The 25,451-nt window shown below is 40.1% G+C and overlaps 1 protein-coding gene across 1 annotated transcript in view; it reads left to right on the top strand.

Annotated features, from left to right (window-relative positions):
• The window catches only part of Spa17 (sperm autoantigenic protein 17), an 11,380-nt gene extending 1,483 nt beyond the window's left edge, over positions 1-9,897 (top strand). The window contains exons 2-5 of the mRNA XM_055622178.1: positions 290-470; positions 5,076-5,146; positions 7,383-7,457; positions 9,449-9,897. Of these exons, the coding sequence (XP_055478153.1) occupies positions 317-470; positions 5,076-5,146; positions 7,383-7,457; positions 9,449-9,577 (429 nt within the window). The 5' untranslated portion in view covers positions 290-316 and the 3' untranslated portion in view covers positions 9,578-9,897. The remainder of the gene's footprint in view (positions 1-289; positions 471-5,075; positions 5,147-7,382; positions 7,458-9,448) is intronic.
• The last annotated feature ends 15,554 nt before the right edge of the window (positions 9,898-25,451 follow it).

The following is a 25,451-nucleotide window of genomic DNA, read 5'->3' as shown; positions in this document are numbered from 1 at the left end:
TGTGTGTGTGTGTGTGTGTGTGTGTGTGTGTGTGTGTGTGTGTGTGTATGGGTGCAGTCTCAGTGATACAGCCTGCCCATGGAAGTCAGAACAGTTTGGGGAATCAGTTCTCTCCTTCCACAGTGTGGTTTGCAGGGATTTCATTAAGGTGTACTGAGATCACCAGGCATGGACTGTGTGAATTTTTTTCTTTTTAAAGTCAAAAATATGTGTATTTGAGAATTAATTTGAGTTGTGAGGTAGTTGTGATTATATAATTTAAATTAGACACTTTTTACCGAATCTTTAGGTACCGTAGGCAATTCTTTCCAAGGAAATGTCGATTCCTTTCTCCAACACCCACTACCGAATTCCACAAGGATTTGGAAATCTTCTTGAAGGGCTGACACGGGAGATTCTGAGGGAGCAGCCGGACAATATACCAGCTTTTGCCGCAGCATACTTTGAGAACCTTCTAGAGAAAAGAGAGAGTAAGCGCTTCTAAAAAAAAAACATAGGAATTTTTAAGTAAACTAAGCATTTCGTTGTGGTAGAAGTTAAGGCTGAGGAATATACATGTCTTCAGCCTGTGACCTCTGTACACATGCAAACACATTGTCCGCACGCCCTCAAGGGACACACACACATGTTCACGCACGCACCCACACACATGGGAGCAAGAAAACATACACATATACACAGAAAAAGGATAACTTAAGATCATGGTCATTGTGAAGAAAGCCTTTATGACGCAAGTGGCTTCATATATAGTTCTTACGTTTGAAACGGTACATGCCAGTTCACTTCCCGGGCCACTCTCACTGTATTCCTCATGTACGTAGTGTGGAATGATGTGGACCTGTTCTCATGCATCCCCGCTAGCTGACTGCCTGTGCTTCCTGAGAAGATAATTTGTAGTTTTCTTTAAATTTTGATTCTTCTCAATTGAAAGTATTATAAGTGTTATAAAAATAATTCAGCACTCCTTAGATTAAATAAATTGGTTTTCACTGGGGTATATGAAACTTCTTCAACAAAGGCATAGAAACCCTCTTCTCTGGCAAGTGAATTGCCAGCTGGGGAAGGTAGTGTCCATCTATATACTCTCCCGCTCCCATCCTGCAGAGTCCCATCATGCTAACAGTAACCCTTTGATTTCAAGCCAGTGTGAAGTTCCTACACTTCCTTTCCAACTCCCAGCCTTAACGATTCATGACTATGAGGATCTGGCCCAGTGGTCAAAAGGGAATGATTATAATCGTGTTTGTGCTAAAAATCTGCTCTTCCATGGAACAATCATATAAGCTTCATCATCATTACTTTGTGCAAAGAAGACTAGAAATATTCCCAAGCAAACAAACGTTCCTTCATAAATCATTTTACAGAGAGAGGAAACCCAGAACAAGGCCGGAATCAAAACAATTCCCATGCACACTGAACTGCTCCACCCCCTGCCCCTATGATCCTGCCTTTGAAAAACTCAAAATTTCCACCAGTTTCCTGACTACTGTTGGTCTGTCCCATATCCAGTCAGGTTGAATATTTACTGCACAGTCTCAGCATTAGGGGTGAAAAGCTAGTAAATCATTGGACTAAAAGTAGTGGTTTTTGAGAACATAAATTTTACAAATTCATGAAGTAAAAATCTGTCATTATTTGCTTAATTTTAGAACTTAGGAACATACCATTAAAAAAATTTGAGTCATTGTTACCAGGTCATAGTAATAAAAACAATTGATGACTAACAGCTTCAGAATACTAGTTCTCTCATAAACAAATGGCTAAAGCCATTTGAAAAACAATTTAACCACCACACCCACGTCCACCCATGTCAGCTAAAGGTGAACTACAAACTAATACAGTATAAAGCCTTAGCCTTCCCAATTAAGGCAAAATAAATCGCTATGGACTTCTCTAAGTCCACAATGTCCAGGCTCCCACACTGCAAGAATTCCCTTGCCACCATTTTTCACAGTTGGATATTAGTCTTATTTTTTGTGACAGAAAACCTGTTAATATACAATGTAAATGCTATCTCCAATCATTAGAAGAAAATGGACTTCTTAAATGATATTGAGATAAAAATGAGAAAACAAAATTGTATCAGTTCTTTATGTCACACACCCAAATAAATTATATATTGATTCCAAATTTAAATACTAAAGAAGAAAGAAATCATTTAGATGCTAGGAGAAAATAAAATCCATCACTTAAGAAGACATCTTGCTAAGGTCCCTTCATTTTTTCAAACTCAAATGCAACAAGGTTGATAGAACAGATTGACAAAATTGACAGCATAAAAAGTAAACTTGTATGTAACAAAGCACCATGAAGAAAACAAACAGATAACAGAAAAGAAAATGCTCATAATTTACATCCCATTTAGTTAATAAAGCTAATAAAGAGCTTGTAAAAATGGCATGTTTAACACATTTATACCAAGAGATAGCAACAAACAATTCACAGAAGTAAACACAAGTAGCCCTTAACATGAAAATTACTCAAATTGGCCCATAATAACAACAATTCTAATCAAAATTATACTCAACTGGGGATATGGAGATGGCTTAGGGGTTAAGAGCACTTTTGCTCTTCCAGAGGACCCAAGTTCAGATAGCAGCACCCACCCCTGGAAGCTCACAACTGCCTGTAGCTAGAGTTCCAGGGGCTCTGACTTCTTTATTTCCATAGGCACACACACAAATACATGTTAAAACAAAACAAAACAAAACGGAAGAAATTACAATGACCGACCAACAACCACTGCGCTATCATACTGCCAGAAAGCCAAAAATGTGACAGTATGGTTAGCAGATAAGGCTTAGAGAAATAAGCCCTCATACCCATCCACTGGAGATGTAAAATACAATTGAAAAGGATGGATTTCTGCAGTATCTGACAAAATTACATATTTATTTAACCTTTAGTCCAGAATTTCCACCTCTAGACTTTCATTATATCATTTGGGAAAACAACCAAAATATACATAGTTGGTGTTTTGTTTTGTTTTGTTTTGTTTTTTTGTTTTTTGCTTGCTTGCTTTTTTTTTTTTTTTTTTTTTTTTATTCTTTCACTAGCTCAAACAACAAGGCAAATCAACCTTTAATACCTCTACCACTGTGAACCACAATATACATTTCCTCTTTTAAGCTGATTTATCTCGGGTATTTGTGATAGTGATGAAAGTTGACTAATATGTAGAATTATTCTGGAAACTCTGTAACTGTATATTAAAGAATGAATCAAGTAAGTATGCTAGTACTGAGAATAAAATTTAGAGTGCAAAAACTTTTTATGTAGTTTAATAAAATTCTGTAATCTTGAACTTGAATTTTAAGATACCAGAGTGATCCTTTCTCTTTTAAAATGAAAGTATCTCAGAGAGTGAAGGCAAATGCTGAAAAGCCAGAAGCCTGGAGTTCAACTTCCAAGACCCACATGGTGGAAGGGAGAGAGATGCACACACACACATGTACCCACGCACAATTTTTAAATGAAAGTAGTTTCTGGCTCCATACATTTTTGAAACCTCAAAAGCATCTAACCCTAAGTTATCATCTCTGAATACCATGTCCCATGAACCAGACTTGCAGAATGATTTCTAGGGTTGCTTGCAAAGGCCTAAGAAGCATTTGAACACCTGAATAAGCTACCACTGACCAAATTTTGGACAAATAGAAGATCATGAAAAAGAATAAAAATAAGTGGACCTGAATTCACCCAAGTTGCCAAATATTTGTGAGCTCATAATACTGAACTAAGAACACAGAACTCATCATTGTCAGGTCACCATAAGCAGGTACTGGGAACCACCTGGTTATTTTGAAGCTGGTAAAGGAATCAAATCTTTGACCTTCCTTTCTTGTAAGAGCCTTGTTTCAGCATAACCAAATCGTTGACTGTTTATCAATTCTACCCCAAAAGAAGTACCGATTAATTTGAACATTACTATTTTATAACCCTACATAAGTTAAGGAAAAATCATCAGGAGCCCATAAAAATTATTTTAAAATAGAACAGGATATGATTTGTCTTTTGAGATGATTAAGTAGCACTACCACTCAAGTGTTCTTGCCAAAAAAAAAAAAAATTAAACCTAAATCAAATGAAACCTGCAGCTCTAACTACTAGTCTACAGGGAATTCAAGGGCAAATGACCCTGTAACAATCCCCTGTGGAGACAGTCAGAAATATCTGCCCTGGAAAATTCCAAAAGAAAACTGGCCCAATTTCATCAACAAATAAATTGCACAAAAAAATAAGGTGGTGATGGATTTTCCACTAAATATTATTAAAAAGACATAACAAAAGGCATTATATGTCCATTTTGAGGCTCTGATATGATCAAGATAAATAATTTTATTAGACAATGGGGAAATTTTGGATAGCTAGCTAGATATAGGATTGCAGGAATTGTTAATATTTTAGATATAATGGCACATGCTGATATTTTAAAGGTTCATATTTATATATCTATAGATAAATTAATAAGATGCTTGGTGCTAGCTTGTAAATAGCCAGAAAAAATGTATAGATAAATGATGAAATGAGAGTTGATAATTATAATTTCTAGGTTATGTGGACATGGGGTTTGTTAGAACATTCTACTTTGGGCGTTTATAATTTTTCATGATGAACAGTTAAAATTATCTTAGGATGGAAATAGTTGTCTATATTGACTGTCTACATAATAATGTGTCTTTTTTTAAAATTCTCCCTTATTTTTCACTTTTCCAAACATCCTGATTCTTTAGTATGTATTTTATATATTTTTTGCATTTGCTAATACATGTTTTAAGTGTCTGTTTATTTAAAATACTGACCTTTGTTCTCTCTCCCATTACGAGTGTTACGAAGGCAGAAGTTATGAAGGTGCTTAGTGTTTGTGTAATTGAGCTTCAGGACTTGTTCTGTGTTAAGCTGGCCCTTATAGTTCATAATTGTTTATGTCTACAGCACTAGGCTATGACGTTTCAGTAAGATTTTCAACTGCCCATAAAGAACCTATGATTTGAAACAAGAAGCTTTGTTCCTGCATTGCTGTAGGTTCACTTTAATGAGCACAAAATAAGTACAAAATTGTTTTTGTTGTTTAGAAACCAGCTTTGACCCAGCAGAATGGGGCGCTAAGCTGGACGACCGCTACTATAACAAGCACACGTTCAAGGTACAGTCTCGTGAGGCGATGGGATTGGGCTGGTGTTTTCTGTGTATAAAAATCATTTTGTTCTCTCCCAATTTTTGAGAAGTGTATCAAGTACTATAAAAATAACTTATTTAACCTTTTTATGCTGAGAAATAATCATCTAAAATATCTGAATACCAATACTTAGCATGAATTTAAACTTTATTGAGCATCACAAGTCATGAATTATATCTTATAAAATAAAACACTATTATTCTAACTTTTTCACTTACATATTACAAAAAAAACCTATTTTGAATTAAAACTAATAATAGAGTTTTTCTGCAAAGTTAATCTCTTTAGTGACTGAACTTTTCTTTCTCATAAATAGTATTCTCAAAGATAGCCTTTCTTAACCCAAACTGTCCTAATTTGAAGGCACACATTACATGTAAAAAATCGGTGTCTTGCTTTCACATCTAATAGGATTCTGGTTTTGTGCCATCCTTGGAAGTCAGTACATTCTCTGCTTTGTGCTTGGCATGAGGAATCATTGGTTGAGAAAGCTTATGTGGGGTTAGCATCATTGGCAGCAACTGGAAACCTGATAAAATTAGTCTCAAACTAGACCCCATATATCCAAATTAAAGATTAAATTTTAGCAGAATTCCTCCAAAGTCATTTGCAGATAACTTTAAAATTTGAAAGGAAAAACAAAACAAAACAAAAACAAAAACCAGCAACAACAACTATCTGGGTTCAATGGCATGACTCTGTAATTCCAAGCCACTGAAGCGGCTGAGGCAGGAGGATCACCTGAGCCCAAAGGCTCAATGTCAGTATGAATAGCAGTAAAACCTATATAAAAATAATATATAATCATCACCCTAAAGACCACAAAAAATTTACTTGGCCGTGGTGGCACACACCTTTAATCCCAGCACTCGGAAGGCAGAGGCAGGCAGATCTCTGAGTTCTAGGCCAGCCTGGTCTACAGAGTGAGTTCCAGGAAAGCCAGGGCTACCCAGAGAAACACTGTCTCAAAACAAAAAAGACAGTAAATTAATTTTTTTAGAGCACTACTGTAGAGAACAGTGAAAATGTCATTTTCTCACGTTATACAAGAGACATTAACAAAGTACAAAATTTAATGTTCTCCAACAGCTTTGGAGAATGTTTTTGTAGAAGCTGTCACTCTGCTTTCCAAAGTGAATATGCGTCCATTTGCACCTGCATCTCTGAGGCTGTTCCATTCATTTCTAGTCTTACCAGATGATGGAGTTTGGCTTTGGTTTTTATTGAAATTAAAGAGATAATGCTAAAAATATTATTTTGCCAATTGGTGGTGGCACACGCCTTTAATCTCTTTAATTCCAACAGGCAGATCTCTGAGTTCTAGGCCAGCCTGGTCTGCAGAGTGAATTACAGGCCAGCCTGGGCCACACAGAGAAACCCTGTCTTGAAAAACCAATAAGGAAAGAAAATGTATGTCCTTGTGTCACATAGAAAATTCAAGGTCTTTCTTTTCCTTTTGGTTTCCAAGGTCTTATGTTCTCCACTTACATAACCTCAAATTTCTATTTTATATATTTAAGGCACTCCCTAAAGGCAGTGCTGTAGTAGTGCCTCTGTCTGGTAGAAGGCTACACTAGCCACGGCAGAATCGACGGAGCTGGCTACTTCTTTATACATATATCTTTATCCAAAGAGAAACTCACTTCCTTGATTTAATGTATTATTATACAGTAATTGAAATAATGATTGACGTTTTCATGCATATACTTAAGGTGCTTTGCTCCTATACTTCCTCTACTAACCCACCCTCCTCAAATCCCCTTCTCTTCTGAAATATTTACCTAATTTTTAATCTATACTTATCATTAAAAAGACAACCTGGCTTTATACTGTGGAATGCAATAACTTTTATTTTATTGTTATTGTAAAAACACTTTTTTTCATACTGTCTTCAAGATTTATTACCAAGCCTCATCAGCCTATAGTGAGACAGTGGTTTATCTCCTGAGTTTTTTGTTCACCTCCTTTTATTTCCAAGACAAATTCTTGTTAAAAGACAAATATATTGGGGGCCTGGGAGGAGAGGAAAAGGGCCTGCAATCAGGATGTAAAATGAATAAATAAATAATTTTTGAAAAGACAAATATATTTAATTCCTTCTGCTTCTCAATACTTTACCTTCCAGTTTCTCGTAAGCAGCATGGTCCAAGAGTTTGCTAACTTCAAAACAATGTGCCTCTGTGACCCTCTCCTATCTTCCTAGGAGCAAGAACAATCTGAGATATGTGAAAAAGAAACGGGCAAGTCTGGGCGAGAAGAAACACCAGTTACTGTCTTTGTATGTAGTAGTTTTCATTTACTTTTGTATTACTACACACAATATCATCACTAAGTTTAAAGCTGTGCTCAAAATATATATCAACATATTGGCTATGTTCTTGAAAACAGAATTTTGCTTTCTATATAATTAATATCAGTGACAAACTGACAGATTATTTTTTAAAACTCGCTCTTCCCTTTAAAAATCTAGACCAGAAAATCTTTCCATGGGAAAGAGGCATATGAACTTGGAGCCTCCTCTTATCTCTCAGATTGCTATTCTGCTTTGGGACTTTCTCCACTACTTGCTGTGTTACCACCACACAAAGGCAAAGGTTAGAGATAACAAAAGGGAAAACAATTATATTACATCAAATACAATGGCCTTACATGGTATGGCTTACTCATGTTCCAAGCAATGCCTTCTGTAGAAATGCTTGCCTGCCTTAACAGGCTATATCCAAGACACCCAGAAATGGGGAAGTTCACCCTCAAAGATACTACCTATATCTATTCAGTGCTGTACTAAAGCCATCACTTGGAGATAATTGTGCCCAATGCAACATGATTTTGATAACTCAAAATCAGCCATTGATCAGTATTGAGACTAAGGGAAACTACAACCCAGAGTTTTGGTGGTGTTTTAGGAGGGCAATGTTGTTTTATTCTATTATTTCTCTGTAGAACCAGTTAAATATTTACAAACACAGCACATTATGCTAAAACAAATACCGCACATCATTTTCTGTAATCTTTGTAGTCCAAACTAAGAAAGACTGGGCTTTGTGTAAAATAATTAAATCTGTACACTGTCAGAGTTCAAACCTTTGAGTTCCTTTCCATGTCTTCATCTCTCAGTTAGCAATGTTTGCTATCTAAAATGAAACATTTCACCTCTCCAAATTTTGCTTCTAAAGAAGTAACCATTGTTGTAGGTTGTGTGTGTCTCTGTGTCTTTGTGAATGTTTACACACCCAAATTTTCTCTATGTATGAGTACATTTACATGGAGACAGATTTGTTTTTCGTTTTAAAACAAGACCATGCTAATTGCAGTGCTTTACAGCTACTTTCCCCATGAACAACACATCTGGGTACTCTTTTCTAAGCTCTTATTTCATATGTAATTTTGTTCAGTTTGAATGGCAGGGACATGACCATTGTCTTCCATTGTGCTGATGTCATTCACCAGTGATTTAGTCACTCAGTCACCTATTGACAGACCTTTGAGCTGTTCAGTTCCCTCCATTACAAACAGTGAAGTGAATTTAGCTCTTAAACTTTTAAATACAAATAGACCAGCATAAAATTCTTTGAGATGATTCTCAAGTACAGGCAAGTGAATCTGAAATTAAAAATCAATGAGACCCTAATATGAACTCATAATGGCTTATAAAAGAGCAACAGTACCAAAATATCTGGGTACAGGGGTCTTTTCTAAGATTGATACTCCAACCAAGGATAATTCATGGATAGAACCTAGAACCCCTGCTCAGATGTAGCCCATGGCAGCTCAGTATCCAAGTGAGTTCCTTAGTAAGGGGAACAAGGGGATGTCTCTGACATGAACTCAGAGCTCTTTGACCACCTTCCCCTGAGGGGGGAGCAGCCTTGCCAGGCCACAGAGGACAATGCAGCCAGTCCTGATGAGTCCCGATAAGCTAGGGTTAGATGGAAGGGGGCTGTACTTCAAGGGTTCTTTCTCGCTTCCCTACCCTAAACCAATGGGATTTCTCAGGAAACTTAAACCAAGTACTATCCAGGAACAAGAAAAGAGAAGTTGGCGATGATCTTTATTAAAACATATTAAAAAGCAGTAAGCTGAATTCCTGCTCTTTTGGCATGTAGCCATTGGTGCACATACAAATATGACAATGTATAAAATCCTCCAGGAAACAACAGACTTCAAAGAGTTGCATCTGTAAATTGGTTAATTCTATAAATTCATTTCCGTGGCATCAAAAATACAGCATTCTGGGAAAGTCTCTCACTTTCTCTCTTTTCAATGAAGGAGGAGTCTACTGAGGAAGAAAGAGAAAAGGAGGAGCATGCTGCTCTCAAAATCCAAGCAGCCTTTCGGGGACATGTGGCCAGAGAAGAGGTAAAGAAAATGAAGTCAGAGAAAGAGGAAAAGAAGTGAGGCCACAAGTTTTACCACCCCCCCCCCAGAAAACATGAAAAAGTAATCCAAATCCATCAATGTTGTGATTGTCTTTTTTCCTCAGTAAGAAAGACTTGATGTGGAATAACATTTGTTGCTGTTGTGAAAAGCTGACATGAACATTTGTTTAATAAACATGCCATTGAAACACACCCGTTGAAGATTTCCCTGGGAACAGTCTTGGCTATACTTGTCCCAAGCCTATGTATAAACACATTTGAATTCAGCATCTGAATAGTAATGTCTAAGATGTGAGAGACCTTGGGTCGTGTGGCCTAATACCCACTGAGTAACGCTTTTCTAACCCACTCCTGAAAACTGAGCTTTAAGCTCATGGTTCTTTTCTGGTGGTAACCTCACTGCCTTCTAAGTGTAACTGTTTTCTTTGTTTTATCGGTGATTGTGGTAGTGGTGAACCCCAGGACCTTGACTGAGCTACACACCGAGCCCTAGGTTTTGTTGTTTTTTGTTTTTTTTTTAATAGTTTAAGTTCCTGTGAAGATAAGTAAAGATCATCCTGCCTCCCTGTAAATTGCACTGGTGTTCACTTGTCATAACTAACAATCATGCATTGAAAAATGTATTGAACAGCATTCATGTTCTGGGTTAGTATTGAATATCTGCAGCATCAAGCACACAGCTTACAGGTTTTTGTTTTGTCTTGTCTTCTTGAGTATGTACCTCTTCTTGAAACTCTTTTTTTGCTGATTACTATTCAACTCCAACCACTAGACACTGATGACTCTCTAAACTCAATCACTGGACTCATTGTTAATATTCACCTGACCGTGTCATCCAGTCTCATGACCTCATAAACCATCTCCACATGATTGCCAGACCTTGCTTCCCTCCAGCTCTAGTCTTGTATAGCTAGCTGCCTATTTAGCATTCCTATTGGGATGTCTATAGGTTTCTATAGAATGAAATCACCCAAACAACTACTGATATTGCCATCACCAAACATGCAGTTCTCTTGATGTTTCCACCTCAGAAAATAGTGTTGAATGTGGTCCAGAGGATGGTCTATGATAGCCATACTTTCAGTTTTGAATGAATGAGTTTATTACATGCATAGTATGCCTAAAGTAAAGGAATAAACAGTAAGTGAGAAGTGATAGGTAGGTAGACAGACAGACAGACAGATGATTGATAGGTAGGAAAAAAGAAAAAGAAAATGAATGCTTAAAACGCTCAGCAAAAATCAACTGGCAAAGCTCCACTGAGGCAGCCCCCTGGAGCTCCTGCTAGAGAGAGTCCTAGCAACAGCTGTATCCCCTCGGGTGAGGCTTCCAAATAAAAGAACAAATAGCATTTGTAGAAGACATCGTTAAATCGGGCATTCACACCATCCAGCAGAAACCAACTAGACAAAGTACTGAGCTTTCAGTTGGAGTCGCCAGGTGAGCTCCATGCTCCATGAGTCTGGAGCGTGGTCTCCTTAAACAGTGGGACAAACTATAAACAGCAGTAACTTTACGATGGAAAGTTTTACTCTTGCTGTTTTTTGAGGTTCTCTCTTCTCCCTGTCACGGAGTTATGGGGCAGCTTATCTTCAGACAAGTGGGCTAAGAGGGACACCTGTTTTTGTTTTTTGTTTGTTTGGGGTTGGGGTCTCACTATGTAGCTCTAGCTGGCCTTGAACTCACAGGGATCTGCCTGCCTCTGGAGTGCCAGAACGAAAAGCATGTGTCATACACCCACTTTCCAAGACAGGTTTTTTTTTTTTTTGATTCTTTCTGAATTTAACATCATGCACCCCAAACCCACTCATCTCTCCAACCCTTTGTATGTGTCTGCCGCTCTTGCACCTCTCCCTAAAAGAATTTTTTTAATTAAAAATTTAAAAAAAACACACATCTTTCCATGGGAGGTGCAATACTCCACAGTGTGTCATACAGCACACCCTTCTCTCCACACCTCTTTACTTGCCTATGTTCACTGCAATGAGGTGGTCTGGGTTGAGTCCGCTTGCTTCTGCTACACTATCAACACCAGGACTCCTCTAAGATATCCTATTATTGTCCTGTGTCATGGAGATCCTGCAGCTTTCAATCTGCTGGACCAACCCCTTCATGAGCTCCAGTACTACTTAGATGGGGTAGATATTGGGATGGGCCAATTCAAAGCCCTGGGCCTGGACCTGGGTGTTGCTAAATTGGTTAGTCCACCAGCTCTCCTGTACCCACATTTCCTGCTCCAGCACTGTCCTGGCTAACTTACCCAAGTGCTAGCAAGGGGAAGGGGCTCTTATACCCTAGGGGCCAACTCACAGGTATTCCCACCACCAGGGCCAGGGCCAGGGCCAATTCTACTGTGCTGTCCAGGTGTGGTGCAGGGGGGTGGGAGAGAGAGGTGGGGAAAACACAGCTCTCCCAGGGCCACAGCTAATGAGGGGTGGGGCCAGCTCTACACAGCCCCTGGGCATCAACATGGTCCCAGGCAGCACCAGCCTTGACCAGAGAGGTCTGCATGGCCTTTGGTGGTAATATGAACCATGGACATCCACACAGACCTCTGCTTCTGTGTGGCCATGGAGCCAGACATGTCCCTCAGCTGCAGCACAGGCTGGGACTTCACCATGGCCTTAGGTAGCAGGGCAGGCTACCCTTATCAGGCTGTTCCTCTCCATCTGGTGGTGCTTAAGATGAGGTAGATGTTAGGGTGGGTCAATTCAAAGTTCTGGATTTGGGCCTTGGTGGGAGTTCAGTTGGTTAGCCCGCCAGCTCTTCTGCCCTCCACCCTTGCAACCTCACCTCCGTGGAATTTTTTTAATTAAAAAAATAAAATAAAATAAAAACCCATCTCTCTGAGGAAGCACATTATGGTATGTAACACAGTACACCCTTTTGTCCACACATCTTTACTTGCATAGGTTCTGCTTCGAGGCCTCTGGCTTCTGCTACACTGTCAATACAGGATCCTCACTAGGACTCCTCTCAGATATCCTGTTATCCTATGTCGTGGAGATCCTGCAGCTTTGAATCTGCAGGACCAACCTCTTCACTGGCTCCACACCACCAGGGCCAGCTCTCTAGCACTGCCCCAGATAGCTCACCCAAAGGCCAAAAGAAAATGGATTACCCCAGCTCCAAAAAAAGAGAACACACTCTTCCTTCACATTTTCATTCTGCTGAGGCCCCCTGGTGAGGGAAGACCTACTTTGCTAAGTATACTGATTTAAATACTCATCACAAGATCACTAGAAACACCCAGAAATATGTTTGGATGAGCTGACTGGACATTCTTTAACCCTGTCAAATTTGCACACAAAATTACCCATAAAACCAACCCCCAATACCTCACAGCCCTAACAAGTGTCCCTCAGCTTAAACCTCAATGACTTCTCATTTTGCTAAGAATGGTAGCTGAAATCTTCATAAGGGTCTACACAGCTCTGTGGATATCTTTATCTCCCGCCCCACTTTGCTTATTCTTTAGGATCCAGACACACTGGCATCAGTCCAGTCTCTGTCTCAGACATTCTAGGCTTACTTTCATCTTTGTGCTATTTTATGTGTGCTGTTCCCTGCATTTCTGTGGAATTCTTTTTGCCAGATACTGTCTCAAACAGTTCAGGTCTTTACTCAGAATGAAAGTCATTGAGACCTTCTCTTGGAGTAGCTTTTTAAAAAACAAAACAAAACTTCTGCCTTCCTTTCTCAATGTACCTTCTTGGTAAACCCCAGCCAGTGTATCTTAGAGAAGTAGCAAGAATGAAAGGGAAATGTTAAAATAACATTTTAATGAAAAATATAATATGGGAACATGGAAGTTTGGGCAGCCTGCTATGATGGTTTGTTTTGTCAACTTGACTCAATCTAGAATCACCTAGGAAGGGATGGGATCTCAGTGAGGGGCTCTCTAGATTTGGTTGGCTAATAAGCATGTCTATAGGGGTTCATCTTTATTGCACTAATTGATATAAAACACACATTCACTGTAAGCAGGACTGTTCCCTGGGTTTGGGTACTTTTTTATGAGTGAAAAAAAGTAAGGCTGGAAAGCTTACTTAGAGCACATACTGCCCTTATAGAAGACCTGAGTCTTCCTCGCACCTACATCAGGCACCGCACAAGCAACTGTTACTCCAGCTAACTCTAGCTCCAGGGGATCCCATGCCCTCTTCTGGCCTTTGCAGGCACTTGCACTTATGTGCACATTCTCACACAAAGACACACGTATCTACATATAATTTGTAAATAAAATTAAAATTTTTCAAGAGTGCAGAAAGTGAATCGAGTAGTAAGGACACATCCATCAATTCCTCTCTGCTCTTGACTATGGTTGAGATGTGACAAGCTGTTCCTGCCATCCTGACGTCCCTGCTGTGATGGACTGGAACCTGGGACTGTGAATTAAAATAAACCTTTTCTTTCCTAAGTTGTTTTCTGCCAGCAGAAGAAAGCAGGACACCTGCTACATAACAGGAGAGAAGCTCAGCAATATTTGGAGTTAGAAGAAAATGAAAAATCACATAAAGGGGAGAAACTTAAACTACTGAGAAACACACTGTAGAGGTTTGAATGAGAATAGCCCCCACAGGCTCATAGGGAAAGGCTTTATTTGAAAGGATTAGGACATGGCCTTGTTGGATTGTTCTGGCCTTGTTGGAGGAAGTGTGTCATGGGGGGGGGGGGGTGAGCTTTGGGGCTTCAGAAACCCAAGATAGACTCTGTCACTCTCCCTGCTGTCTGCTGAATTCTCAGCTACCTGTTCAGTACCATGTCTGCCTGCATGCTGCCATGCTTCCCATTATGATGACAGTAGACTAACCTCAGAACCTATAAGGCAGCCCTAATTAAATGTTTTTCTTTATAAGAGTTTCTGTGAAAAAAAAAAGTTTCTGTGGTCATGGGGTCTCTTCACAGCAATAAAACTAGGTAAGACACATACACACACACACACACACACACATACACACACACACACGCTCGCGTGTGCACACACGTGCTCTGTAGAAAGATAAGTTCAAAGTTTGTCAAACATGAACTTTTCATTAACTATTATTACTGGCAATGTACCTAAACAAAAGGAGTTGCTATTATGGCTCTCAATCAGTCTGTTCCTATCAGTAAAACCTAGGATACCCTTGAGCGTCCCGTTCTTTTGTAGTCTTTTATGGAGCTTATTCACTCAGTGTCTCTGACTCAGAAATAAACCAGGATAAGGTCCTAAACTGTTGCTGCCATTCTGTTTCTGTTCATATTATAGCATGTACTTCTTGTCCTAAAGCAAACTGAATAAGGACCTGCTGCTTAACTTCTCTAATTTAGCCCATTAATTTCTATCAAATCAATTTGAGTAATAACACGCACACACACACACACACACACACACACACATATATATATATATACCTCAAGAGACATCTCTCAATGTCTGGAGTTGTTTTCTGCTGTGACAGCTCAGAGCAAGAAGGAAGAAGGTTATAACTATCTGCAGGTTGATATACCATCACAACAAAAAAATTATCCAGGCCAAATGTCTCTAGTATAAAGGTAGAAAACCCCTGCATTATTAAAATGTCATGTATTTCCAAGAGAGAACAAGATTTACAATAAAACTGACTGAGCAGGAAGTAAGAACAAAAGAAACAAACCATGTCTATCTGCTTAATGATTAAATAAAGAACATACTAAAGTAAAGCTAAAGATCTTTGGACTTTGGCTTATGGGCACAAATCTCTTCATTTTAATCATTTTTTCAGTAAATTACAACAGACTGATTTATGTACTGTAAGTCCTAGGCAAAGGAATAGAAAGGAAAACTGATGATAAGAAGGAAAAAGGAAACTATAGGAACTCTCAGTTGAACACAGCAGCGAGATCTGGATGTGCAGAGAAACACAGCCAGCCATGGCCCACCTGGATCTGCCACTCGGAAGACACTGGATCGACAGAGACACATTAAGTCAGGACTTTCCTTCAAGGGAGCATAGACATTCTAAAAGGTGAGGCATACATTCACAAAATGAGCACAGAGAAGAGAGGCAGGGGTGAGGATGGCGGGAAAAAGCACAAGCCATACAGAAACATTTGATGTGATCACATTAAAACTTGGCTTTCATATGTTGAAAAAGGAAAACACCATGGTTAAAAAAAAAACAAAAATAATGAGAGACGATATTTTCAACTCAAACTGCACAAATTTAACAAAGAACAAGCCACACAGAGTACAAACTCCTGCCCAGTATAAAGACTACATGGGAATGTGAATACTAAACTGTGGTACTGATGATGGTAGGAGTGGAACAAGAGAGAGAAGGATGGAGCAGGCCACAGAAGTACATTACAGCACTCATAATGGCTGAGGCAGGCAGACTGAGCAGGCTGTGAGGCCGGAGGACAACCCGATTGACTAAAATGGTGCTGAGAGTTGATGAGGCTGGGTGGTGAGGACATGAATTGTTATAACTTCCATTCTTATCTATATACTTCAAATATGTTAAGAAAAAAACTGTAAGAATTCTTACAAGTCAATAGGAAGAAAAGAATAGAAAACTGGTCAAAATGCAAGAACAGAAAAAGAAGACCTAAATCTAGTGAGCATATGGGAAAATGAAGTTAAGGTTCCCTAACAAAGGAAGTATCAACTCAAGCCAGGTATAGTGAGGCATGCCTGAAATCCAGACCTGGGGAGACCAAGGCAGATGATTAGGAGTTCAAAGTCATCCTTGGCAATATGGAAAGTTCAAGGCCAGCCTCAGCTAAATGAAACACAGTCTTAAGGTGCTCAGTGGTCAAGAGAACTTTCCGCTCTTGCAAAGGACCCAGGTGTGCTTTCCAGCACCCATATGGCAACTCACAACATCTGTAACTCCAGTTTGAGGACCTCTGATAGCCTCTTCTTGCTTCTGTGGACACCAAGCATGAACATCATGGACAGACAGACAAGAAAAATATTTATAGACATGAAAGTCTATGAAGACATGAAACCTTTTTTTGGTTTGCTTTGGTTGTTTTGTTTTTTTTTTAATAATTTTATTTTTTTCTTATCAGTTACATTTTATTAACTTTGTATCCCAGCTGTATCCCACTCCCTCATTCCCTCCCACTCCCACCCTCCCTTGCTTTGGTTTTTTTAAGACAGGGTTTCTCTGCATATCTCTGGCTGTCCTGGAACTATCTATCTATCTATCTATCTATCTATCTATCTATCTATCTATCTATCTATCTTTATCTATCTATATATCTATCTATCTATATCTGGAGACCAGGCTGGCCTCGAACTCGTAGACCCAACTGCCTTTGCCTCCCGATTGTTGGGATTAAAGGCACGCACCAGACTTTTAAGAAAGAAAAGAAACTCTCAGAAAGAGGGAGATATGGCCACAGCTCCTTTGTCATGTACTTGACAAACTATGCTTCCAAGGAAGAGGGAAGGGGGGAAGGGAGGGGTGCCATACAATTTTCATGTACAGCCTGGCAATTTTTAAAAATTTTCCATAAATGGATATCATGAGCCAGAACCCACTTATCCTGCTCTTAGGAATGAGAGTTGCCACACTTGTAATAAAATTTATGATAAGCATTCTGTGGGGGCTTTAAGAAAGCCACTGTAACCTGGTGGCGTTGTAGGCGGTGTGTCACTGGGAACAGGCTTTGAGGTTCAGAAGCCTGCCCCATTCCCAGTGAGCTCTCTCTACCTCACGCTTGTGGATCACGGTGTAAGCCCTTAACCACTGCCCCAGAACCATGCTGCCTACCATGCTGGCCATGGATTCCAACCCGCTGGAACTGTGAGCCCCAAATTAAGTTGACTTGGTCATGGCATTTTGCCACAGCAATAGAAAAGTGACTAAAACAAGCTTTTTATTTTCTTTCACTTTTTAAAAAGCTCTGTGAATGTATGTGCCTCACACTCACACTTTTGACCTCACACTGCTGAGTGGAGGTCAAAAGACAACCTGCACGAGTGGGTTTTCTCTTCCCCCCATTATGGGATTCCAGAGACTGAACTCCAGTCATCGGGCTTGGAACCTACTGAGACATCTCCCTTTCCCGAAAGAATGTTTAGAAACGAGATGTTTAGATGGGGTTCCAACTGGATTTGACTTATCACCAATATTGCCCAGAAATAGACTGTGAGATTCCAATATCCCTATGTGAATACAATTGTCACTGGGCTTGTGTCTCCTTTTTTATGGAGACGGGCGGGGGGAGCGTTATGGAATAAGAATTGACTTTGCTTACAGAAAGGTAACAACTCATGAAAATCCTGAGTATCCAAAGGGGTGGACTCGGTTGGTAGGAAGCCAACTTCTCAGCCCCGAGGCTCTGTGGTGTATGGGTTGCTCCCTGCACACAGCATGTCTCCTTTGCCAGCTGGACCTCTTTTATGCTGTAGTGAAACAGGCCCTCAGAAGAGACTTCAAGGCCACAGGCGGAAGGTGCACCTCCTGGCTGTTTCCTGGCTGCTCCGATGCCTGTCCGTGGTTCTTCCTGTCCTCAGAGCAGCAGCTCAGTCCAGAAGCACGTACAGCCAGCAGGATCCTCAGATGTCCAAGATTCAGCTCCAGGAGGCCCCCTTTTAGAGCAAGTTTCAGCAATTCCAACTTTTCTTTGTTCTTTTAGACCAAGAACTGGCAAGAAGCTGCTTTTATAACAGTTCTGTCTGTCTTTATAACAGTTATTATCTCTAGAGCATTCTCAGTCATATGCTAACAACTCCATGTACCTGATTAATAATTCTTAACATTAAATCCTATATAGTATACTGGTTTCTGAGTCTTAATCAGACTGTGATTAATTTAAATGAAAATAAAAATACCAGATTCTGCTTTATTTAGAAACTTGTTGATTAACATAGAAAATTAAGCATGTGCAACTAATTCTTTGTCCTTCAGAAATGCCATTATTTTAAAAGCTAAGCCTGATTAGGACAACAGGAAGTGAACAACACCATGATTGTGAAAGCTGGAAACCAGATTAATCTAGCAGCATAGAGACACCTGAATCCCAAACTATCAGTGAAGGAGTCTGAGAAACAGTTTGTACCACAAATTCACAAAAGATAGAGGACCAGTATGTATCTGATACCAGACCTAGAAGTAAAAGTCAGCGAAAGCAGATAAACATTAAAAAAAAAAGCAATCAACACTGTTGGAAAGTCAGTTCTGTCCCTCGGTTCTTTTTCCAGTGTTCATGCCTTGCCCTAACAGATAGCTAAGGTTTATAATCCCAAGAGCAGCATGGGTTCTGAACTTGTGAGATCCAGAACTTGTAAGCATGGAAATGCCATGCCCAGTGTCTTAAGATTTCTATTGCTGTGAAGAGACACCACAGCCATGACAACTCTTATAAAGGAAATCATTTAATTGGGACTGGCTTGCAGTTCAGAGACTTAGTCCATTATTATCATGGTGGGAAGCATAGCATCATGCAGGCAGACATGGTGCTGGAGAGGTACCTAAGAGTTCTATATCTGAATCAGCAGACAGCAGGAAGAGAGCGTGACACTGGGCTTGGCTTGAGCTTCTGAAACCTCAAAGCCCACACCCTCTGACGCAGTTCCTCCCACAAGACCACACATCCTAATCCTTTCAAATAATGCCACTCCCTATGAGCTTTTGGGGGCCATTTTCATTCAAGCTACCACACCCAGAGCCCATCCATTGACATACTACACCATGCATAGAAAGGCTTACCAACTCCTTTCTTCCCCGGAGGAGAAAGTACAGTGACCCTAGGGCTAAAGAGATGCCCCAGGGGGAAAAGAGCACTCACTCATCTTGTAGAGGAGCAGAGTTTAGTAACCAGCACCTATGCTAAGTGTCTCACAATCACCTGTAATTCCAGTTCCAGGGGATCCGATGCCCTTTTCTAGCCCCCGCAGGTACCTATGAGGTATACACAGGCGCACACACATATGTGTAAGTAAAAATCAATATTACAAGGTCCTTTCCTGAAAAGCTGACCTGAGGTTAAATGATATTAGGAGATCTCAGCAAATAAGCCATCAAATCAGTTAGAAACGCATCATTCAGTTGGCTTTCTGATTCTGCAATGTTGAATAAAATCACTACTAAACAGCCAAGGACTATAAGGTATGTCAGGAAGGATGAGGGCGAAGTTGTTATAGTTACAACCCAGAGGTGATGGCGGTGGGGTATTCTTTTTTTTCTTCACTTTCTTCTTGTTGCTTTTCTTCTCTTACACTATGAACCTGGGAGACCCAGCAGCTCAGGCTCCTCCTCTGTGGCTCTCATACAGTAAGCATCTATATGCCAAGCAGACTGGCACCTCTCTTGAACCAAGGTACCCTCCTTTTACTCTTTCCTTTGCTGACTCTCTTCCAGGAGCTAGCTCAGCTTTCAGTGCACAGGCCAATCATCATGAAAAAAAACTTCCCCAGGAGAATCATCTGTCCCCAGAAGTTTCATATTAGACTGAGTAACACAAGACCCTGTTTCCAAAGAGAGGAAGAAGAAAGAGAAAGAAATAAGAGGGAAAGAGGGAAAAAAAGAGAATGGGGGGGAAGAAGGGAGATGAGAAAAAAGGAAATAGAGAAGAAAAGCTGTAATTTTTTTTTTTTTTTAAGAAATGGAGTTGATAGATGATTTAGTGGCCAAGAAAGCCTTGCTGCTCTTCCAGGGGACCCTAGTTCAGTTCCCAACACCCACATTAGATGGCTCACCACCACCTGTAACTCCACCTGCGAGGGGATCCAACACTTACGGCCTCCATAAGCACCTGCACTCATGAGCACACTTGCAAACAAACATACACAATAAAAACATATTGTTAAGTTTTTAACAATAACAAAAAAAATAAATAGAAACAGAAGAGGATAAATTATGAAGGGCTGGTGAGATGGCCCAGTGGGTAAAGGCCCTTGCCACCAAGTCTGAAAATCTGAATTCAATCCCTTTGAGTCATATAGCAGAAGAAGAGAATTGATTCTAAAATGTTGTTTTTTGACGTCTACACATATGTCATGGCATGCACATGCCACATGTAGCACACATGTAAAGAGAAGTATGATTTTTTTTAATCACAAGTGAATAATACAAGAATAGTTACAGAATTGACTCTATAAATTATCTAGAATAACAGATAAACACAGAGCCACTTCAAGGTACATGGTATAAATTAGTGAAATCTGATTGAGACAAAAAGAAAAAGTCTTACTAGTTCCCAGGATGGAAAGGAATTAATAGTTCACATACAAAGGTTAAGAGTGCTGAAGAGGGGCTGGAGAGATGGCTCAGCAATTAAGAATACTGGCTACTCTTCCAGAGGACCCAGAGTCAATTTCCAGCACCCATATGACAGCTCAGAACTGTTTATAGCTCCAATTTCAGGGGATCTGGCATCTCACAGACAGAAATGCAGACAAAATACCCATGCGTATAAAATAATAATAAATAAATCTTTATTTTAAAAAAAGAGTGCTGAAGAATTGCCAGCCTCTCAGCAGTCTACTGGAAACTCTTTCACATTTCTGCAGAGAACTATCTCAAGCCAAGAATTCTGTTCCCAACCAAACCATCACATAATCATGAGAGTAAAACAGCAACATTTTCGAAAACACAAAGTATGTCGAATATGTTCTCTTTTCCCTTCCAAACCTTCATCCTGCTTCAGTTACTATGAAAAAGTGACCTTTTCTAATGGAGTCCTTGGAGAGCAGGGGACAGCAGGGTGACGCTGGTTATTCCCCTTGGCTACCATTCTGGTTTACATGGATTCCTGCATCCACCACCAAAGGCCACAGCTCTAGTGTCCCTTCCTGTAGGTACTCTCCCTAGGTCTTAGTAACGTCTTCCTTCAGTCCTTTAAGTTCGGTCTGTACCATCTGTCCCATTCCTTTGTTTACTCCTGTGCATCAGTCTACTGTGACACTAACACTGCAAACCTACATGTGTTTCTGTAATCTCCAGGTCCAGTTCCGCTAGAGCTCGCTTGAGTCAGGATGAGCTCCGTGAGACATCAGTACTTCAAGCTTTAGCACCTAGAACAACAGTGCTTCACGCTGTACATGATGTGTGGTTGCAGCTACCCCCGTGTCTTTCGTGCTTCTTAGCAGCTGGTGCCTCACATAACAAATATTAAAAGTCAGCCAGGTGGTGGTGGTGCATGCCTGTAGTCCCAGCACTCTGGAGGCAGAGGCAGAAGGATCTATATGAGTAAGAGGCCAACATGGTCTAAAGAGCTAGTTCCAGGACACCCAGATAAACCTTGCCTCAAAAAAACAAATAAAATAAATGCAAGCAACACTGTATGCTACAGAGACTCGGTTGCTGATCACCCTATCAATAGTCATGTGACCAACTGGAAGCTGCAGCTGACTGCTGTATCATATTACTAGCCTGGGGAAACAGGCTTCTTACCATCATACAGTTGAAGATTTGTAAGCCAAGCCATCATAAAGCAAGGACTGAAACTAGTTTACTTTCTCATGATTGTGACAAATTTACTTGGTATAAACTCATGAGATGAAAGGTTTATTTTGGCTCATCGTTTCAGATTTCAGTGTAGCAGAGACAGCATGGTGGAGTTCAGGGCAGTGAGACTGTGTCAAAGGTCCCTCACTTCATGGCAGACCAGACAGCAGAGCAGTCAGAATCAAGGATCTGTCTGTAATCTTCAGAGGTCTGTCCCTACTGACCTGCCTCACCAGCTTGGCCCCACTTTCCAAGCAGGCCACTTTCCTCAACCTCCCAAAATAGAACCACCAGCTGAGGAACAACTGTTTAAAATGGGAGCCTGTGGGGGACATCTACATTCAAATTTGAACAGGAGTTGTCTACCTATGGCATCTCTTAGCCCTAAAATTAGAACTGGCATGATCTTACATCCACCCCTCCCCTGAGCTATTGGCCTCAATAAGCCCTATGGCTAATCCCAAAGGCACACTCTATCCACGCTGTGGACATGCAGATAGAGTTGAGGAAATTAAAGCCCATTGATCTGGGGCTGGAGAGAGACGGCTCAACTGCTAAAAGAGCTTGCTGTTCTTTTAGAGGACCAGTTTGGTTTCCAGCATCCACATCAGAAGCTTACAACCATCTGTAACTTCAGCTCCTGGGGATGCAATGCCCTCTTCTGGCCTCCATAAGCACTCACACATACATGTACATACATGCATATACAGAAATAAAAATAAAACTTATAAAATTTTTTAAATTAAGTTGGGATTGGAGCGATGGCTTAGCAGTTAAGATCACTTACTGCTCTTTCAGCGGACCCAGCATTATTTCCTACATGGTGGCTTATAACTATTTATAAATCCTGTTCTGAGGAATATGATGTCTTCTTCTGCCCTCCAAGGGAAGCAGGCACATACACACAATGCACATGCATACATACCAGCAAAACACCTGTACACATAAAATAAATCTTTTTTTTTAAAAAAAAAAAAAGCCCATTACTCAATCTGCCACCCCTGCTTACATCTTTACAAATATTTCCTTTATTACATCCATCTCAATTACCTCCACTGAATGTGCCATATGTTGCCTTTCTGGCTGCAGATAGACGCAGGAATAGGTACCAGGAGGGGCTCAAGAAAACACACTCCCAAAATAGTAGTCTGATATTTTGTTGCTCTCATGTAGTTGAGAAGCACACCGCCACCCTACCGACAAGGGGAAGGTAGAACGCTGGCAACCCAGGGATTCAGTGAAATAACAGTGGCAACTTATCACTGGTGGCAGCACAGAGCGAATTCAGGTGGGGGGGGCAACAGAAATAAAGTGACTATGGTACTTAGTTGCCATGGTAACAATAGTGATTGTAAAGACCGTAGTCAGATAATGGCTGTTGATGACTCTAAGGACAGTAAACAAGGGGAAAAAAATTCTCAAGTGCCTTAAATACCCAACTCAGAATCTGACAGGAAGTCAGAAGTCTCTATGGCATCTCTAAAAGAATCTATCTCCTTTGGTCACTGTACTAATATAAATCAGGACCAAAACTAAAAATTATTTAAATAATTACAGGGTTTAAAAACTGAAGCACTGAAATCGGGAAAACTGGTGATATAACCAGTCGAGAAGAAAGAATGTTCTAAAGAGACACTTGTGTCCCTTGTTTGGCATTCAGACTTAAAAAACAATGCTGAAAAATTGAAGTTCTCCCAGCAATCTTAGGCTAGGAGAGGAGAGAAGCCTAATGCCATTCAGAGGAGAAAGTTGCTGCCTAGAAGGGAAATAGATGACAAGCAATTCTGACACACCGTTGCTGGAACTGCTTAGCTATTCACATCGTGGCTCCACTTCTTAAAACTAAACCTCTGGCCGGGACCCTGAAGACAAGCTTGGAGGGCTGCCAGCCTTCCATGTCCCTCTTTCCCATGTATAAATTAAATAGGACTCATTTTTCTGCTTTTCTCTATTTCTTGTTTAATTGGCCTATTGTGGACAGAGGACCAAACCTGCCTTATTTATAAGAGCTGCCAGACTCAGGCTTAAGCCTAATAACTATGCTAACAGTATGACAACTAAGTAGCAAGGTACTTGACTAGCATGTGTAACGTTCTAAGTTAGATCCCCACCACTGGGGGGAAATACCTTAAAGTCTCCAGATTTAACATCCCACAATAAGATAATTGTACTAATGGGAAAGCAATGGAGACTTTTCGATGTTGGAGAGTGATACACAGATACAAGTGATTCCAGAATCTGAGCTGAAAACTGTCCGAAACCTCCAACAGGAGGTTTGTAGATATTCATTTGCAATGCGTTAAAACATGGCAGGGACCATACTTTGGGAAGGTGTCATACAATGAAATGTGACTTACTTAAATCCATGGTCTTCCATTGGTCTTCCATTGCTTCCAAACCCACAAGGAGAATTAAATGCCAGCACAGTCCAGATGAAAACATGTAAAATCCAGGTATAAGAGGAGATGAAGTTTCTACCAAACAGTAGCAGAAGTTCAAAGCCTTAAATCAGGAGTCTGGGGATCATGTGTTCAACTGGGTTTTGTGGTCGTTAGGCCTAGAAGAATATAACAAGATCTGATAAGATGAACGTGCTGAAATGGGTGCATGATAGGAAAGTGGGGTTCACTGACATGATCTGAGGAAGTAGCACAGAGTCAGTAAGGCTGTCCCAAGTAAGCTACTGGTAGCAAAGCTGAGCCTTCATAGCTTCCCTGGAAGATATCAGACATGGGTAAGAAGTTAAAACGGTAAGGGACAGTCAGAAGTTAAACTGGATATACTGTATGTGTTTTGATCCATGACTGCCTGGCCATACCTCAGAGGACCAAGGGCATTAAGAAATTAACTGAAACCCCTACTGCTGATAAACACTTTCAGAAAGTAGCTGGATACAAACTTAACTCACAAAAATCAGTAGCCTATATGTGTATGTGTGTGTGTGTGTGTGTGTGTGTGTGTGTGTGTGTGTGTGTGTGTGACAAATGAACTGAGAAAGAACCCAGGGAAATAAAACCTTTCACAATAGCCTCAAATAAAATAAGATATTTTGGTATAACTCTAACCAAACAGGTGAAAGTATGATAAAAACTTCAAGTCGTTGAAGAAAGAAATTGAAGAAGATATCAAAAGATGGAAAGATCTCCCATGATCATGGATCAGTAGGATTAACATAGTAAAAATGGCCATCCTACCAAAAGCAATCTACAGATTCAACACAGTCCCCATCAAAATTCCAATACAATTCTTCACAGATCTTGAAAGGACAAATTTCAGCTTCATACAGGAACACACACACACACACACACACACAAAAAAAAAAACCAGAATATTTAAAACAGTTCTAAATATTGAAGAAACTACTGGAATTATGACTATTCCCAATTTCAAGTTATTATATATTATATATTTATCATATAATTATTATATTATTATAATATAATAGATTTATATATTATTCAAGTTATT

The sequence above is a fragment of the Psammomys obesus genome, unplaced genomic scaffold (assembly GCF_907164565.1).
Source record: "Psammomys obesus unplaced genomic scaffold, mPsaObe1.curated_primary_1811, whole genome shotgun sequence".
NCBI lineage: Eukaryota > Metazoa > Chordata > Mammalia > Rodentia > Muridae > Psammomys > Psammomys obesus.
The sequence above is the reverse complement of the archived record's forward strand: the minus strand, read 5'-3'. Positions and strand labels throughout refer to the sequence as shown.